The sequence below is a fragment of the Muscardinus avellanarius genome (assembly GCF_963383645.1).
Source record: "Muscardinus avellanarius genome assembly, chromosome: 3".
Classification (NCBI taxonomy): Eukaryota; Metazoa; Chordata; class Mammalia; order Rodentia; family Gliridae; genus Muscardinus; species Muscardinus avellanarius.
In genome coordinates, this window is record NC_137788.1 from 105,103,064 (window position 1) to 105,122,008 (window position 18,945).

Here is an 18,945-nt window from a genome sequence, read left to right on the forward strand (position 1 = left end):
ATAAACAAACTCGTCCTCCTAGAGCCTGCTGGCCCATGCTTTACGTTTCCTTCCTCCTTTCAGGAACGTCGGGCTTGGGACTTGCTCCATGTTCTCCCGAGTCGGCGGCATCATTGCTCCCTTCGTGCCCTCACTGGTTGGTTTGTACCTCCTGTTTTTCTGGCTTCTCTGCTTTGGAAATGTGTGTGCTTTTGCATAGAAAGAGGTAATGAACAGGTGCCATTTGCGGTCAGCTGACACAAATGTGTACCTTATGCCTTTTAGATCCAGAGCCCAGGACTCTGTGAGCGCGGGTGGACAGGGCTGCTTTTACCCCTGATGGGTTTGGTCTTCTGTTCATGGGAGGATCAGCTGATGCCAGTGAGCCTTTCTCCTGACTCTGTGAAATGGACACTGTCACCTCTGTGCTAGAGGTGACAGAGGATCAGAAACATATTAAATGCCTCCTCTAAAGGCATGCCATTTAGAAAAGAAATTAGAGGAGAAAGAAAAGAGAAAATTAGCAATGTGCCTGTTCATTTTCTTTCTTTTCTTTTCTTTTTTTTTTTTTTTTTTTTTTTTTTTTTTTTTGGTGGTACTAGGGATGGAACCCAGGGGCTTTCTACCTCCGGGCTATACTCCCAGACCTATTTTATATTTTTATTTAGAAAAAGGGTCTCTTAAGCCAGCAAAGCTGGCTTCGAACCTGTGCGATCCTCCTGTTTCCGCCTCCCAAGCACAGGGATTACAAGTGTGCGCCACCACGCCCGGCCATTTTCTTTCTTTTCTTTCTTTCTTTTTTTTCTTTTTTTTTTTTCATTCTCTAACTTTCACAGCCCCAAAAGAGGCTATAGGAGAGCCCTAAAATCCTCCCATCTTAACAGGCTCAAGTTCCCTGGTCTGGTCTATGCCTTTCTAGCCAAGCCTTGCTGAAAGGTGACTGGATCGAGCGTGCAGCGCAGACCTCTCTAGACAGCTGTCCGTCCCTCAGGTGGCCTAACCCCCTCTTCCCAGGGCGGGTGTCCCTGAAATGCCGCCAGAACGTTTTCAGCCTTTTGAGTTGCAGCACACTTCTTTTTTCTGAGTATCTCTCTCCATGTCTCATGATCAGATTTTTTTTTTTTTTTTTTTTTTTTTTTTTTTTTTTGGTGGTACTGGGGATGGAACCCAGAGGCTTTCTACCTCCGGGTTATACTCCTAGACCTATTTTTATACTTTACTTGGAAAAAGGGTCTCACTAAGTTGCTGAGAGCCTCGCTAAGTAGCTGAGGCTGGCTTCGAACCTGTGCGATCCTCCTGTCTCAGCCTCCCAAGATTTTACAAGCGTGCGCCACCGCGCCTGGCTCATGATCAGTTTAAGGTCACAAGATCTTTTTTTATATAGGAATCATGTTATTTTTGTTTCATTCAGCAAAATACATGTAGGACATTAGGTGTCTATTAAAGCTGTCTGACCTTGGATGGCTATTCTAGGACATTGTAACATCCAGTACCGTGCCTCTGTTGATTCCTGAGAGAGGGAAAGTGCTGTGTGCCCATTTCTTCAACAACACCCTGGGCCTGTGTTTGCAGGCAAGAGAGTAGAGAGATCCCCCACCTTCCTTCTCTCCTTTTCCTCCCTTTTCTCTCTCTGTCCCTCTGTCCTGCTCTCTTTTCTCCTCTCACACTCTCCCCTCATCTACTTCTTTTACCTTCTCTATCATCTCTTCACTTTTTAGTCTTTATTTAATTTTTTTTTTATATTGTGAAGTGGAGTCTCACTGAGTTTCAAAGGGCCTCGCTAAGTAGCTGAGGCTGTCCACGAACCATGATTCTCCGGTCTTCACCTCCTGAATGCTGGGATGACAAGCGTGCACCACCACGCTTGGCTCATCTCTTCACTTTTGAGAAATTAGGAAAACGTTGTCTGATGGAAATCCGAATTAGTACCTACATGATTTGGAAGTCCAAACCAAAGCATTCCTCCTGTTCAGGAATTCTAGAACACCAGTCAGCTCAGAATGGCTCCAAAACAACATCCTGCAAGGAGTTGTCTTTTTGTGTTTCTTCAAACCTGTTTGAATTGAAGTAAAACATTAGCTGGGAGCAGTGATAACACACCTGTAATCTTGGTACTTGAAAGGCTGAGACAGGAGGATCACAATCTGAGGCCAGCCTCCGTAACATAGCAAGACCCTGTTTTAAAATAAAAATAAGAAGCCGGGCGTGGTGGCGCACGCTTCTAATCCCAGCATTTGAGAGTCTGAAACAGGAGGATCATGGTTCATAGACAGCCTCAGCTACTTAGTGAGGCCCTCTGCAACTCAGTGAGACCCTGTTTCAAAATAAAGAATAAAAAATAGGGCTGGGAATGTAGCTTGGAGGTAGAATGCCCCTGGGTTCCATCCTCAGTACCAAAAAATAACTAACTAAATAAATAAAATAAAAATAAGAAGTAGGGGTGAGAGAATGGAGTGAATTCCAAATATTACAGTGCACCAATAAAAGTATAAAGAAAATAAAGAAGAAATCATTATTTATTTTTCAACTAATAAATAAAACACAAAATTCTATATAAAAATTTTTAAAAGATTAAAAAAGAGCAGGGCGTGGTGGTGCATGCTTATAATCCCAGCTCTTGGGAGGCTGAAAGAGGAGGATCGCACAGGTTCGAAGCCAGCCTCAGCTACTTAGTGAGGCTCTCAGCAACTTAGTGACACCCTGTTTCCAAATAAAATATAAAATAGGTCTGGGAGTGAAGGCCGGATATAGAAGAGCCTCTGGGTTCCACCCCCAGTACCACACACACTCACTCACACACACACACACACACACACACACACACACACAATTTTAAAAATTGAAATAGGGCTGGGGCTGTAGCTCAGAGGTAAAACACACCTTGGTTCAATCCCTATTACCAAATATAGAAAAAAATAAAGAAAAAGTTAACTTTTCCTTAAGAATATGTTGATTTTAAGTAGTTTACAGACCATATGCATGAGGTGGGTTTTTTCTTTTCAGGGTTCTTATCCCTTTAATCCTGGGCTTCTCCCTAATGGTGTTTTGGTATATGGGCAGACTCAAGAACTCAAAAGTTCACCCTAAGCAAATATTTTGGGGTGTCTCTCATGTGAAGAATATGTGGAGATCACTGTGTTGTAAACTCTGACCTCAGAACAGAAGTTGGACCCCAGATTTCCTGTAAACTCTGACCCTGTGGCCTGCCCTGCCCAGACACCTCCCACAATTCCACCTGCAGGAAACAGTGATGCTTCTGGTCCACATTTCTCTGCTGCCTCCGGATTTCTCAGTCTCCTCGCCACATTCCTGGGGAATCACTCTATCATTTCCCAGGCTAATGCTCTATGAGGAAAGAAAAGGTGGTTTATAGCGTTCACATGGGAAGGCCCAGATAATAAAGGCGACAGTTGTTGGTCATGGGACTGCTGATGTCATCTGCTATGGAAACTGACACCGGGTTTTGTTTGTTTGATTCCTTGCCACCCTCACAGAAACACGTGCAGTGGTCCTTGCCCTTCATTGTGTTCGGAGCCACGGGCCTGACCTCGGGCCTCCTGAGCTTGTTATTGCCAGAGACTCTTAACAGCCCGCTGCTGGAGACGTTTGCTGACCTTCAGGTGTACTCTTATCGGAGGCTGGGGGAGGAGGCGCTGTCCTTACAGACTCTGGATCCCCCGCAGGTAGGACAATGTTCACCTAAACTATTCACATCGCCCGCTTGGATGAGATAGCGGTTCAAATATATGATGCCTGAGTTTGATTCAATAGAATGAAGAACCAGGGGTGGGATCCAACAGTAGATGATTTGCAGAAAAATAAAGATGAGTGATAATGTGTTGGTTTTCTTAGAACACTCTATGGGCTACTTCTTGGAGGAATAGAGATCATAAAAATCTCCGTGGCAGGTGACAAGCCAGGAGATAGTTTTCGTTTTAGGAATGTAATGACCTCATTTTCCTGCCCTCTGCTCCTTTCCCACGTCAGCCTTCAGACAAGGAGAGCATGTTTGGGAGCGAGAGTGAAGAAGAGGAAGAGTTTTATGATGCAGACGAAGAGACTCAGATGATCAAGTGAAGAGGAGGCCATATTCCTGCTGAGAAGCCAAGGTCCATCTTTCACGCCTCTGGCCAAGGCAAGGTCCCCTCTGGGTCCTCAGAGCTGCAGAAAGACAAGCTTGGCTTGAACGTACGCAGATGGTCCTCAGCGTGGACTGATTTTTATTTTTTAGGCACAAAGGAAGCTGGAGAAGAGATTTCATAAGAGAAAACCTCACTGCATTGAGGAATCATTCTCAATTTGCTCAGAATTCGAGTTCAGCTCGGCTTCATGACCTGTGGCCGCACAGCTCAAGGCCACACTCCAGGTTGAGAGATGGACTTGTGTCTAGAAGTTTGTTCTTGCTGCTTTATCTTCATCGTGATCCAGAAGCAATTACCTAATGTCTCTCACCATTTCAGAAGGATTTGATAAACTGTCTTTAAAACTTAATCTTTATACTGTTTTGACCTTTGCCCCTATCACTTGCTCCCCAGCCCCGGGTATCTTCTTATACAGGTTGGAAGTATTTCAGTTATGCAGGTAGGAAGAAGCTCTCAAAGGCCCTATGTGTGGCCCAAGCCCCTCAGCTGAGGAAATTTGAGTCTTTAGTGTGGTCCCCAGAGTCTTGGTGTACTTGGCTCCTGTGCCTTTAGTTCCTGAGATGATTCACTAGGAAAAGCCCACCTCACCGCAGCAATTTCCTAGAGTCAAGATATATGAGCCGGGTGTGGTGACGCACGCTTGTAATCTCAACATTCGGGAGGCTGGGACCGGAGGATCGCAGTTCGCGGACAGCCTCAGCTACTTAGTGAGGCCCTCTGCAACTCAGTGAGACCTGGTTTCAAAATAAAGAATAGGCCGGGCGTGGTGGTGCACGCTTGTAATCCCTGTGTTTGGGAGGCAGAGACAGGAGGATCGCGCAGGTTCGAAGCCAGCCGCGCGTGCTGGCTTAGGAGACCCTGTTTCCAAATAAAAATGTAAAAATAGGTCTGGGAGTGTAGCCCGGAGGTAGAAGGGCTTCCAGGAACCCCAGTACCACCAAAAATAATAATAATAATAATAATAAAGAATAAAAAATAGGGCAGGGGGTGTAGCTTGGAGGTTGAATGCCCCTGGGTTCCATCCCTAGACCCCCCCACACACACACAAAAAAAAGATATGTGGCTGGGGCCTGGTTGCCACCTTTGCTACTTCAGTGATGTGATTTCCCATTTATAAGCACCTTCAGAAAAATTCCTTCTGTGAGTCTAGTGCCAGCAGTCATCTCAGAATCATGCACAGCAAACAATTAAGCTTTGTGCAGGTAAAGGGCAGTTCAAAAGTAACATGTTGAGTATTTGTATGTTTGCAAAAAAAAAAAGAGTTGTAGTTTTTAAAAAGGGAGCAAAAAACTAGCATTTGTAATTCTGTTTGTTTATTTGTTGTGTCATGAGCAACTTGAGCAGCACTGAGGAACCTGAACTCTCCGTGCCCTCGATCAGCCCTACCTGTTTAAGCAGAATGGAAGGCACAGTCATTTCATAGGAAGTGCTGGATTTTCATTGAGTGCTCCCAGCTTCCAAATGAATTAACATCATACTTGTCTCCTAAGGTCATGTGCTAAAAATAGCTGTTTCCCATAAAACCTGAATACTGTCTCAAGAGTATAGAGTCAAGGAGTTTGGGTAACATTACTTTACATCATTGTCCCAACCAGGAAATTTCTGTGTTTTCAGAGTTTCCATTTCTAACCACTTGGAGAAAGAGAAATTACATGAGTGTTTAAAGGAAAGGTGTCACAGGGCTGGTTCCAGAAAGCTTAGAAGCATCCTGCCCAGTAGACTCTGGATATGTTCGTTCTCTCTCTCTCTCTCTCTCTCTCTCTCTCTCTCTCTCTCTCTCTCTCTCTCTCTCTCTCTCTCCCTCTCCCCCCCTTCTCTCCCTACCTCCCCCCACCCCCCGTCTGTTTTAGTTTTTCGTTGTTTTTATGTTTATAGCACTTGGAATAAAACCCAGGAGTATTCTACCTCCAAGCTACAACCTCAGCCCTTCATATATTGTTATACCCAAAGTCCGGGATCTCAGGGGGAGAGACCACCAACACACAATAATACAAAGGCAGGAAGGAGGGGGTTATTGGGGACTAGCTCGAACTTGGGTCCAAGTCCCTCCAACACAGTGGAGTTTTGACAAGGACCTCGAGTCTTTGTTCCAAGGCAGTTTTATACATTTCAGTCGTTCGGGTGGGCTGTGATTTACATTTCAGTCACTCAGGCTTTGATTTACAAAGCAGTTATCTTTAAACCAAAAGGAATCGTTGCTGCTGTTATCATCACAAGCAACTGGACAGGATACTTGGTGCCTCCCATTTGGTTCGTGTCTCCTGAGGTTGGTTGGGAGTTTTTCATCCTGACCCACATGCCAAAACTGGCACTTAACTGTTAGTTGTATTCCTGGGAAACTGAAACTCAGGCCTGGCGTTTGCTGTATGGATAAAGTCTGTCATGGCCCTTCTTTGGTCCTACAGTATATGTGTATGTATATGTGTGTTTTGAAACAGGGTTTTGCCAAGTGGATGAAGCCGGCCTCACACTGGTCATCCTCCTGTCTCACTCTCCCAAGTATTGGGATGATGGTATTCTCCCTGGGCTATTCATAAAGGAGCTGTCTCTACCGCTGTCAGTTTCTCTCTGCTGTGCCCATAACATTGATCTAGATACAGCAAGTATATACTAAATACCACTGTTTCTAGCCATCAGGGAGATTGTAGAACTCCTCTTAGTATCACTCCAGCAAATTGTGGGATCCTGCTTCTTTTCTGGAAAATGAAAATCAGCCCTCCATCAGGAAAGGAAGAATTTACAGAGACTCTTTTTTTAAATTTAAGTTGTTATTAAATGGTCATGTATTTAAAAATAAAACAATGGACTAATGTATATGTAATTTTTTTGTTGGCTGGAGCTCTTTTTACAAGAGTAATACATCCCAATACGGAAAAGTTATCACCCATAGGCTCAGCACTCTGAGATAGCCAAGGGGATGCCTTTGCTCCCTTTAAGGACTAACTGGGAGACCATCTCACTGTTGGTAGTGGGATTTCTGCTGCTTCTATATAAATGAGAGTTCAATTAATTCATTCCCTGGGATTTTTCTTTCCCAGCCAGGAGATGGAAGTAAGAAGAAAAAGATCCACAGTTTGAATACTTGCTGTGTATAAAGGCTGGGTTTGGCTATCAATTGTTCCCATCAGATGTATTACCAAATTTTGTTTCCTTCTGGATAGTCCTTTAGCAAAGTTTAATATTTACTTTTTAAAAAATATTGCAATGCCTTGACAAAATAGAGTTCTTTTCGCATTTGATAACTATTCAAGAATATTGGTTGAGGCAGGCATGGTGGCGCATGCTTATAATCCCAGTGTTTGGGAGGCTGAGACGGGAGGACTGCAGTTCGCGGCCAGCCTCAGCTACTTAGTGAGGCCCTTTGCAACTCAGTGAGACTCTGCTTCAAAATAAAGAATAAGAAATAGGACTGAGGGTGTAGCTCGGAGGTAGAATGCCCCTGGGTTCCATCCCCAGTACCACAAATAAAGAAAAGAATATTGGTGTTTATCACATAATGGGCACATGTGTACAAGTACTTTCATTAAATCATCGAAAATTCTTTTAATTGGTAGGTAACATACATTCCTTATGCAGATGCTTTGTAAAAATATCCTGTTTAATTTTAAAATTTTATTCAAAATTAAATTCTAAAAAGAAAAATATAAGCAAGAAAAATATAAGAAATTCCAAGGATTCCAGAGCCAAAGGTCTTACTAACAGTCTGTGTAGAATCTTCGCATTACACAGTATGTTGAAAGAAACCATGTTGGAGTTTCCTGATTTTGTCTGTTAAAACCGTGGCCCATTGAAAAGCCAAATATTTACCTCTTGGCTGCTTTCAAGCAATGTAGATATTCTCTGACCTTTAATAATGAGAAAATAGAGGGGGCGTGGTGGCACACGCTTGTAATCCCTGCACTTGGGAGGCGGAGACAGGAGGGTTGCCCTAGTTTGGAGCCAGCCTCGCTGGCTTAAGAGACCCTGTTTCCAAATAAAAAATATATATATATAAAAATAGGTTTGGGAGTGTAGTCCAGAGGTAGAAGGGCTTCCAGGAACCCCAGTACCACCAAAAAAAAAAAAAAAAAAAAAAAGCGCAAATAGAGCCAGACATGGTGCCACACACTTGTAATTTCAGAATTTGGGAGGCTAAGACAGGAGGCTCGTGGCCAGCCTCAACAACATAGGGAGGCCCTTTGCAACCCAGTGAGACACAGTTTCAAAAAATAAAGAATAAAAAATAGGGTTGGGAGTGTGGCTCAGAGACAGAATGCCCCTGGGTTCCATCTCCAGTACCACAAAAAAAAAAAAAAAAAAAGAGAGAGAGAGAGAGAGAGAGAGAGAGAGAGAGAGAGAGAGAGAGCAAATAAACAAAAAACAACAAATAAGAAAATAAGGTTTCTGAGCTACTGTTTATGTGACTATACCCTGAACAGGTGTTTTTACGGGGATCATTGAGGAAGATACTTTTAGTAGATGACTTACATTCTTTAGAAATATACATTGACATAATTGTCGCTATTTTATCAGAATTAAAATATACCTTTTAGTGGGACTTACTTCATACAAATTTTTGATAATTGATCCCTATATCAGAAAGGTATCTAGAAAGGACTAGATTTTTAAAATAAAATAAAATGCAGATATTTGAGTTTTTAATTTAATAAAGGATCCTAAAACACAGGCCTAGTCTATTATTCTTACAAAATGTGTCAAGATGTGCAATAGCATTTTTGAAAAATATAGAACCTGCTAGAAATCATGGGTAATGTGCAGAACAGAGGTTAGCCGGGCATGGTGGCGCATGCTTGTAATCCCCGTGCTTGGGAGGCAGAGACAGGAGGATAACGCAGGTTTGAAGCCAGCCGTGCTGGCTTTAAGAGACCCTGTTTCTAAATAATAATATAAAATAGGTCTGGGAGTGTAGCCCTAAGGTAGAAGGGCTTCCAGGAACCCCAGTACCACCAAAAAAAAAAAAAAAAAAAAAGAACAGAGGTTATAGCAAAGTCGGGGAGTCAGGCACAAATGGTAATGCTAATAACATTTATAAGAGAAGAATGCAAAGATCATGCATCATAGAAAATTCATAGATATATCAAAGTAGAAAGACCTTGTGGTCATGTCAATAGGTACGTAAAGATTGCTTGATAAAATTCAGCACTCTTGCAAACTAAAAGCTATTAGTGGCCAGGAATGCCGGAAGCTTCCTAACCAAAATAAGGGGGTATTACAGTGGATATGGTGAATTAACATAAAGTATCTGCTCACCCTCCTGGCACCTTGGGCTTCAGCTTTCTTGATTCTGAAATAAGAATAAGAAATAACTACACACACACACACACACACACACACATATATGTATGTATATATATATATATATACACATATATACATATATGTATATATATTGATTTTCTCTCTTCCCACTCTTATAAAATATACATATATAATATCTATAAAGTATGCATGTGTATTTGTGTGGCTTTCATGAAACAATACTTATTCTTATGAGACACATAATGATAAAATATTTTGCATCAAATGCAGACTTAAAAGAACTAGACTTCTCAGATATCAAAACTTATGAAGTCATAGTTTGGGTCAACGATAGACAAGTCAATCAGTAGAACATAGCAAGAGCCCAGGAAAAGACCAGGCACGTAATTATTTGGCCATTTTTTAATTTGACATGAGATGTCAGCAGGAAAAGAACAAACTATTTAATTACCCACATGGAAACAATTGTATTTTCATGTAAAAAACAAAATTAGGTCCTATCTTCTCATTCCATTAAAAAAAAAAACTAGATTGAAGACCTAAATGAAAAAGGAAAAATTATGAGAAAGTATTATAGGAGAATATTCTTATGACTTTGGAAGATAGATGAATTTCACAGTTAAGAATCTTAAACCATATAGCCAGGCGTGGTGGCACATGCTTGTAATTCCCACGCTTGGGAGGCTGAGACACATGGTTCGAAGCCAGCCTCAGCTACTTAGTGAGACCCTGTTTCCAAATAAAATATAAAATAGGTCTGGGAGTATAGCCAATACCACCACCAAAAAAAAAAAAAAAAAAAAAAAAATCTTAAACCATTTAAAAAAAATGTATTTAACTATAATTGAATTTTTTTTTTTTTTTTTGTGATACTGGGGTTCCTGGAAACCCTTCTCCGGGCTACACTCCCAGACCTATTTTATATTTTTATTTGGAAACAGGGTCTCTTAAGCCAGCGAGGCTGGCTTCGAACCAGCAGGATCCTCCTGTCTCCGCCTCCCAAGCGTGGGGATTACAAGCGTGCGCCACCACACCCTGCTATATTTGAATTTAAACTTTTCTGCATGACCAAAAATACCACAAAGTCAAAGAAAAGCAATAAACTAAGAAAAAATATTTGCAATGTCTACAAAAGACAAAGGTTAATATCCAGAATATATAAGATTTACTATAAATCACAGAAAAGTAATAGAAAAGTTTATAAAAAAAATATCATTAAAGCCGGGTGTGGTGGTGAATGCTTGTAATCCCAGCATTTGGGAGGCTGAGACAGGGAAGATCACGGTTCTCCGACAGCCTCAGCTACTTAGCGAGGCCGTTTGCAACTCAGTGAGAACCTGTTTCAAAATAAAGAATAAAAAAATACGGCTGGGTGTAGCTAGGAGGTAGAATGTCCCTGGGTCCTATCTCCAGTACCAAATATACATATACATATATAATCTAATTATTCGCAGTTGAAAAGCTGTTCAACCTCACTAGAGGATCAGGGAAATGCAAATTGAAACAAAATTAAGATATCATTTAAAAAGCCGGGCTTGGTGGCCCCCACTTTTAATCCCAGCATCGGGAGGCTGAGACAGGAGGATCAGGGTTCATGGATAGCCTCACCTACTTAGTGAGGTCCTCTGCAACTTAGTGAGACCCTGTTTCAAAATAAAGAATAAAAAATAGGGCAGGGGATGTAGCTCAGAGGTCAAATGTCCCTGGGTTTCATCCCCAAAAACGCAAAAAAAAAAAAAGAAGATATTAAAATAGATGCCGGGAATGGTGGCGCATGTTTGTAATCCCCGCGCCATTAGAAAGCCTGGCGTGGTGGCGCATGCTTGTAATCCCAGCATTCAGGAGGCTGAAACTGGAGGATCGTGGTTCGCAGACAGCCTCAGCTACTTAGTGAGGCCTTCTTCAGCTTAGTGAGACCCGGTTTCAAAATAAAGAATAAAAAAATAGGGCAGGGGGTGTGGCTTGGAGGTCAAATGCCCCTGGGTTCCATCCCCAGACCCACCAAAAATAAATAAATAAATAAATAAATTAATTAATTAATTCATTAGATTAAGAAAAATGAGTCAGATTATCAAATGTTGAAGCTGAGAAGAAAAAGGAATTTACTGACATACTGTGGAAGCATAAATTTATTCACCAACTAGGTTGTCATTGGCAAGTCAAATTGATGAATATATGCCTAGTCTATGATTTAGAAATCCTGCTCCTGTGTACATGTCATGAATGTTTTGGTTTAAATGGTGGGGATTCTTTTTCTTATTCAACTAAGGTTTGTTAAATAAAAAAATTAAAACTAACAGGCAGCTCAGTGCAGCTTTAACAAATCTTTATTATGAAACAGTAGGAAATAGAGCAGTAGGAAATAGAGAGGGAAAAGCAGCATGCTGACCTGCAGGCTGGAGAGCCCGACAATGGAACCCTGGCCCCTTGTGGGGACCCCAGCTTTAAATAGATTTTGTATTCGTGTCAGCGTTTCCAAGGCAATGGGCTAGTTACTTATTCCTTAGGCAGGTGGTGCCTCTTTGTCTCTGGACAGTGCACTTACTAAGTGCAAGGGTCAAGAATCTACCTGGCCCTTGTCTCTATCTTATTGGACAGTATTAGTTGCTCATCAACTAAGGTGCTTTGAAGCCGCACACAAACTTTACCTTCCCTATGCCCAGGCCGGCTCACAGAGGAGAGGAGGTAAACAGAGGCACCGGTGGCCTCTATTGTAGTTTTAGGGCTAAAGGCTTCAGTTGGCTCTAAGGCCTTTACTATAGGATAATCATTACAATGAAGGGCAAAGACAGAGAGGAGCTCTGCATTGTAATAGCTGCAGCCCCTCCCTGCCTGAGTGCCTGCACAGCAGCTAAGCTCTGACTATATTTTATTGTTAGGTAAAATAAAAAATATGTGAGTACGGCGGAGTGTGAAAAACACGAGAGAAGTCCGGCACATGTGGCATGTAAAGTTTTAATTGCACAGCTCGGCTCTCCGGCTCTCCCGGGGATCAGACCCGCTTGTCTGCAGCTAGAGGAGATGGGCTCTCCTTTTCAAGGTATGCATCTTGCGAGATGGGGGTTTACTCGCGGGAAACGCCCAGTTCTCACGGGGGTGGGGGGGGGGTGGGGGGGTTCCGCCCTCCCCCCAAGCAGAGGTCATGTGACGCAAAGTCACACGAGTGCAGGACCCAACTTATCATTTATACTTTGGAAATTATCAAAGCAAATTTCCAGTGCCCTCACATTAATACATTTTGTTGCCTCTTTCCAATACTGGTTCAATGAAACAGTGTTTTTATAACTTTTTACTGTAACCCATTGTAAGAAAAAATGTTTTACATAGTGACATACAGTATGTCTATATACATATGTAGTTAGGTAAGTAGGTAGATAGATGATAGATGATAAATAGAATGGTTTCATAAAACAAAAATACCTATAGTATCTGCTATATTACATTTTCTCCTTCAATTTATTTATTTATTTATTTATTTTTGTGGGTCTAGGGATGGAACTCAGAGGCATTTGACCTCCGAGCTACACCCCAGCCCAATTTTTTTATTCTTTATTTTGAAACAGGGTCTCACTGAGTTACAGAGGGCCTCACTAAGTACCTGAGGTTGTCCACGAACTGCAATCCTCTGGTCTCAGCCTCCTAAATGCTGGGATTACAAGCGTGCGCCGCCATGCACGGCTCCCAGCCCTATTTTTTAATCTTTATTTTGGAACAGGGTCTCACTAAGTTGCCGAGGGCCTCACTAAGTAGCTGAGTCTGTCCATGAATGGCGATCCTCCAGTCTCAGCCTCCTGACTGCTGGGATTACAAGCGTGTGCCACCATGCCTAGCATACTTCATTTCATTTTAAAAATAAAATAATATATATTTTTTGTGGTACTGGGGATGGAACCCAGAGGCTTTTCTACCTCCGTACTATCCTCCCAGACCTATTTTATATTTTATTTGGAAACAGGTTGCTGAGAACCTCACTAAGTAGCTGAGGCTGGCTTCGAACCTGTGAGATCCTTCTGTCCCAGCCTCCCAAGCGCTGGGATTACAAGCATGCACCACCATGCCTGGCTAAAATAATATTGGTTTGACACATGAAGGTGATTCACAATTCATGAACAAGGAAAGATAGGCAGTTAGAGAAATGAAGCATACACCAGGCAAGGTGGTACACACCTGTAATCCCAATACTTGGGAGGTTGAGTCAGGAGGATCCCATGTTCAAGGCCATTAGTAAGACCATGTTTCAAAATTAAAAATTAGTAATGGCTAGGGGTATAACGCAGAGGTAGAACACCCCTGGGTTCAATTCCAGGAAAAAAGGGAGGGAGGGAAGACACGAAACATGCTTTCCTTATTGCCTTACTTCTTGCCTGGTCATAATGTGCAAGGAGATATGTTCAAAGAAGTCCTTTGCAGCATTATTAGTTGTTATAAGACAATGAAATTACATATACATTTCAGTATATAATAGATAAATGTATGTATACAATTTCCTATGCACAGGGTGGAATAGAAACATGCGAGTTCTGTGTATTGAGGTACAAGCATCTCAAGAATGTTGAACAAAATGTTGGCAGCTCTTTGCTCCATCGAAGTCGTGTCATGGCTGAATTCTCTAGGAAATAACTGGAGTTCTTGCAAATTAAAGACTCACAGCAACTTTTATGCCATACTCTGCAGTCAGGATGATATTCTTTGCAGAAATTCAGAAGCCTGGCTCTTAATTCCCACCCAAATGAAGAGGAATTTCTTTTCTTCGTGCAGAATATTACAAATGTGGCCATCTGTTGGTCCAAGTTTCTTCTGAAAAAGGGCTGTTAATCTGTGAAAAGGTCTAGATAATCTCTCAGCCAATCCCTAGATCCCTGCATTATAAAGTTATAAATCACTTACGTATTGAAAAATATCAAGGGCAGATGTAACTATGATAGTATCAAAAGAACCTCAGTCTAGGACTTGCCAAACAATTGGTTTTGAACAGAACTGGTTCTTATAGAATTGCTTTGCTTAATACATAACTTGAAGAAATAGAACAAAGCCGGGCGTGGTGGTGCACGTTTGTAATCCCAGCACTTGGGAGGCTGAGACAGGAGGATCGCGTAGGTTCAAAGCCAGCCTCAGCTACTTAGTGAGGCTCTCAGCAACTTAGTGAGACCCTGTTTCCAAATAAAGTATAAAATAGGTCTGGAAGTATAGCCCAGAGGTAGAAAAGCCCCTGGGTTCCACCTTCAGTACCACAAAAAAAAGAGAAAGAAATAGAGTGAAATGATTGTCTCTAATGGATGAAAACCACACACACACTCAACCTGCATAAGAGTTGAGTAAGTGAGTAGTTTACCAGTATATGAGCAGGGCCTCCAGCAACCTAGAGTAGCGGGGAGCCTGTGGTGAGAGGAAGCCCACCCAGTCTGGGAGACTCGGGCTTCTGGAAGCCCCCAGCCTGTGAGTTGGGTCCAGAAAGGCAAATGGAAGATATGTACCACTTAGAAGATGGTGAGTATCCATCCCCACAGATGAAAGGGTTTCAGAATTGTTGGAGCTACACCGTTGGCGGTGGTGATAGCATGACAGATAGCATTCCTAGAGCTACGTACTACTGTGGGTGTGTTTTCCCTTACCACATACGCCATTGTAGAAGGCACGCTGCCACTGAATTGTGAGGCAGGCTCAAGTTCCATGCATATGAATGTAAAAGAAGAGGGCCTAGAATATGCCTTACGTTGTCCATAACTGGAATATAACTTGCCAAACAACCCCCATTTCCCCGTCCAGATCATTTGATAGGTGCTGAATGAATATCAATAACCGAAGGACTACATCACATCAGGAACCCCATTTTGCCACAGGAGCAACTCTTTGAGGAGAACAAAGATTGACAGTGATTGGCAAATGCTTTATAAAGACTCACAAACTGCCCCATCACCTTGATCATCTGACAGAGCAAAGCAGGGACCCAAAGAGAACTGTGATGTCTACAATATGCTTGCTTCTAACGCTGTATAGTGAGATTAGAGACTTAACTCTGAAATTAATAGGGAAGAAAATTGGTAGAGAGTAGCAGCTTGCTTTCAAATAATTGTCTTAAATTCTTTATTGGAATTAATTTTTCCATGATAGCTTACTCTGAGTGGGTACTATAACCAAGGGAGAAGAGGAGGAGACATAGTTGGCTTTGACAGAAGAATGACTACAGAAGAGAATGGTTAGAATGTGCCTGTCAAATCAGCTTTTCCATAAAGAATGCTCCCCAGGGCCTTTCTAGTTATAAGTTATAAAGTGTTGTATTAGTTTCCTATTGCTGCTATGATCACAAACAGTGACTTTGAACAAGGCTATTCTTTTTCTGTGATGATGGTTCGGGAGGTCAGAGTATAGAGTAAGTCTTAAGAGGCATGACTTTCTCACTGAAGATGTCAGCAGAGCTGGTTTCAGGGTTCTCTAGAGGAAAATGCGTTCCTAGCCTCCTGCAGTTTCTGGGGTGTGTGGCAATCCTTGGTCCTGACAGCCTAGCCCTTCTTATCTCTCTTCTCCCATCACCTTGCCGACTCACTCTGATCTCCTGCCTCCTTAGATGGGCCTTTGTGATTACATCAGCCTGCCCTGATAATTCAGGTGAATCTTTCCATCTGAAGATCCTTACCTTAAAAGGTAACATTCATAGGTTCTGAGGATTAGCATGTGGATAGCTTGGGGAGCCATTAAGCAGCCTGTCCCAGATGTCCTAAAGTGTGTCCTTGAGGCATCCTAAGTATGCAGAACCTGATCTAGTCATTGGCAAGTATTGTAAATAGAATGAAATAATTCAGTCATCATCTGGAGAAGCCAAACCCAGGCCATGGGCAACAGCCCAAATGCATTTATTATTAATGTTTTCTTTTTCTTTTCTTTTCTTTTTTTTTTTTTGTGGTACTGGGGGTGGAACCCAGAGGCTTTTCTACCTCCGGGCTACACTCCCAGACCTTTTTAAAAAATATTTTATTTGGAAACAGGGTGTCACTAAGTTGCTGAGAGCCTCACTAAGTAGCTGAGGCTGGCTTCGAACCCATGCGATCCTCCTGTCTCAGCCTCCCAAGCGCGGGGATTACAAGTGTGCACCACCACGCCCGGCATTATTAATGTTTTCTACCCATTTGGCTCAGCCTGAGGTCTCCCACTTAATGCCTTTTACTGCTTATGTTTGAAAGAATAAGCTGCTTACAAAAGATTTGTTTCTGAATTTCTTATGTCATGGTGTCTTTTAAATTTTTTCTTATCTTTTTGGTCTTGGGGATTGAACCCAGGGCCACACGCTCAACCACTGGGCTGAACCCAGCTTACAGCATTCTTCCACAGAAAATGACAGGTCTGGAAGGACAATAAAGAAGAAGTCACTGATTTTATAAAAGCCATATTTCCTCAGTTACATTAATTGTCAAATGAAGTGGATCAAGCAAAAATATGTTTTCTTGAGATGTTTCTTAATTTTTTTTTTTTTTTTTTTTTTTTTTTTTTTTTGCGGGTCTGGGGATGGAACCCAGGGGCATTTGACCTCCGAGCTACACCCCCTGCCCTATTTTATTCTTTATTTTGAAACCGGGTCTCACTGAGTTGCAGAGGGCCTCACTAAGTAGCTGAGGCTGTCCGCGAACCGTGATCCTCCAGGTCTCAGCCTCCCGAATGCTGGGATTACAAGCGTGCGCCACCATGCCCGGCTTGTTTCTTAATTTTCAGCAGCTGCCTTGTCAACATTAGTTCTATTTCTACCTATACTTTTGCTGTGTTCTCTTCAAGCATCCTATACTTTTCCATGACAGTATTTACTGTGTAATTTAATAAATGAGGACGTCTTCCTTTCCAGGCCATAAGCTCTGTGAAGACAGGGGCCATGCCATTATTTATTGTTGGTTTTTTTTTTTTTTTTTTACTACCTCCTAATTCATACTGATGGAACTAGCCTGTAATAAGCACTCAAATATTTTTTAAGAAATGCATGGACCTCTTACCACTCTCCCATAGAGCTTCATAGCTCTGATCTCCTGCCTCCTTAGATGGACCTTTGTGATTACATCAGCCTGCCCTGATAACTCAGGTGAATCTTTCCATCTGAACTCAGAGGCAAACATGGAGGGTGACTTGTTCATCTTAATTACCCTAAGAATTAGTACAGTCTCTAAGACACATTAAGCATTTATTCAAATTTTAAATAAATTAGTATTCAAACACATGGCATTTATCTAGTGATATACTGCCTCAACACCAATTTGAGAAAGGTCTATGCATAATTTAGCTCTGAGAAGGATACTCATAGATAACTAGAAAGCCCCTCATTCTACCTTAATCTCATTATGCAATCCCACCATTTTGTGCAAGGCTATAATTAACATTTCTCAACATTTAACAAAGTTTATGATGTCTACCTTGAAAATAGAAGCAAAAAAGACTGATTATTAAATAATAATCTTGCCCATGTATTTATAGATTTATTACCAAAGCTTGAGTGCAGAATAAAAGGTAGGTGTGTGTGTAGTGTGTGTGTGTGTGTGTGTGTGTGTGTGTGTGATATGTATGTGTTTTGTTTTTTGTTTTTGCGGATCTGGGAATGGAACCCAGAGGTATTCGACCCCCAAGCTACACCCCCTACCCTATTTTTTAATTCTTTATTTTGAAACCGGGTCTCACTGAGTTGCAGAAGGCCTCACTAAATAGCTGAGGCTGTCTGCGAACTGCGATCCTCCTTTCTCAGCCTCCCGAATGCTGGGATTACAAGTGTGCGCCACCACGCCCGGCTTGTGTGTGTATTTTAAGCTGATCTCAGACTGGCTGTATCTCTCCCCATAGAGAGGCAATCCCATGCAGATATTCTTTGGGGGAATTTTTGGCATAATCACCAATCTTGTAATATTCATGTTTCTTAAAATAATTCATCTAATAATAACATACAAACAATCAGAAATGCTGTCATTTTGGCTCCAGGCATTTGAGGATAAATACATTAAGAAAAAATAATTGGATATTAAATGATGTTAAGCTTTTTCTGCTTGCTAGGTCTCAAAATCTGGCTCTTCTAGATGAGCTAAATTATAGGTCACCACTGATGTGTTGGTGAAATGGATACATACCCAAAAAGAACTGTGAATAAAGCCTGGGGGCAAGTCGACAGGCTGGCTGTATCTATTCTTCCATCCCACTGCATCCTCGACAGAGGTATTTATTAGTTGGTAAGTAGGTTCCAAAACATCTGCAAAACATTTGCAAAACCAGAAAACAAACAAACAAAACATCTAGGTGCCCCGGGGCTGTTGAATTCCATAGCTATAGGCTCACTAAGGTAGGAGAGACATTATAAACAGATGCACCTTAACAGCGAAGGAATTTATAATCTTCCCAATCTAGTCCACCAGCCAGCAGAGGGTAAGGCTGATAAGGAGTCAGCTGATAAGATGGCAAGGTGAAAGCCCAGCAGCAGAGAACCTTGGGGGGAAATGTCATCAAGAGCAAACTTGGTGAGTTAGTGTCACTTTGGTACAGGGGATAAACTATTGGAGTGAGTTAAGCTCACTAATCATGAATTAGTTGGCAGAGGTGTCACAAC

At 41.9% G+C, this 18,945-nt stretch overlaps 1 protein-coding gene across 1 annotated transcript in view; it reads left to right on the plus strand.

The window, feature by feature from the left end:
- Nucleotides 1–4,056, plus strand: part of SLC22A15 (solute carrier family 22 member 15) — a gene marked incomplete at both ends in the record, with an annotated part of 80,917 nt that extends 76,861 nt beyond the window's left edge. Inside the window, 3 exons of the mRNA XM_080692815.1 lie at nt 64–136; nt 3,474–3,662; nt 3,967–4,056. Coding sequence (XP_080548941.1) covers nt 64–136; nt 3,474–3,662; nt 3,967–4,056 — 352 coding nt within the window. The remainder of the gene's footprint in view (nt 1–63; nt 137–3,473; nt 3,663–3,966) is intronic.
- Between the last annotated feature and the right edge of the window lie 14,889 nt (nt 4,057–18,945).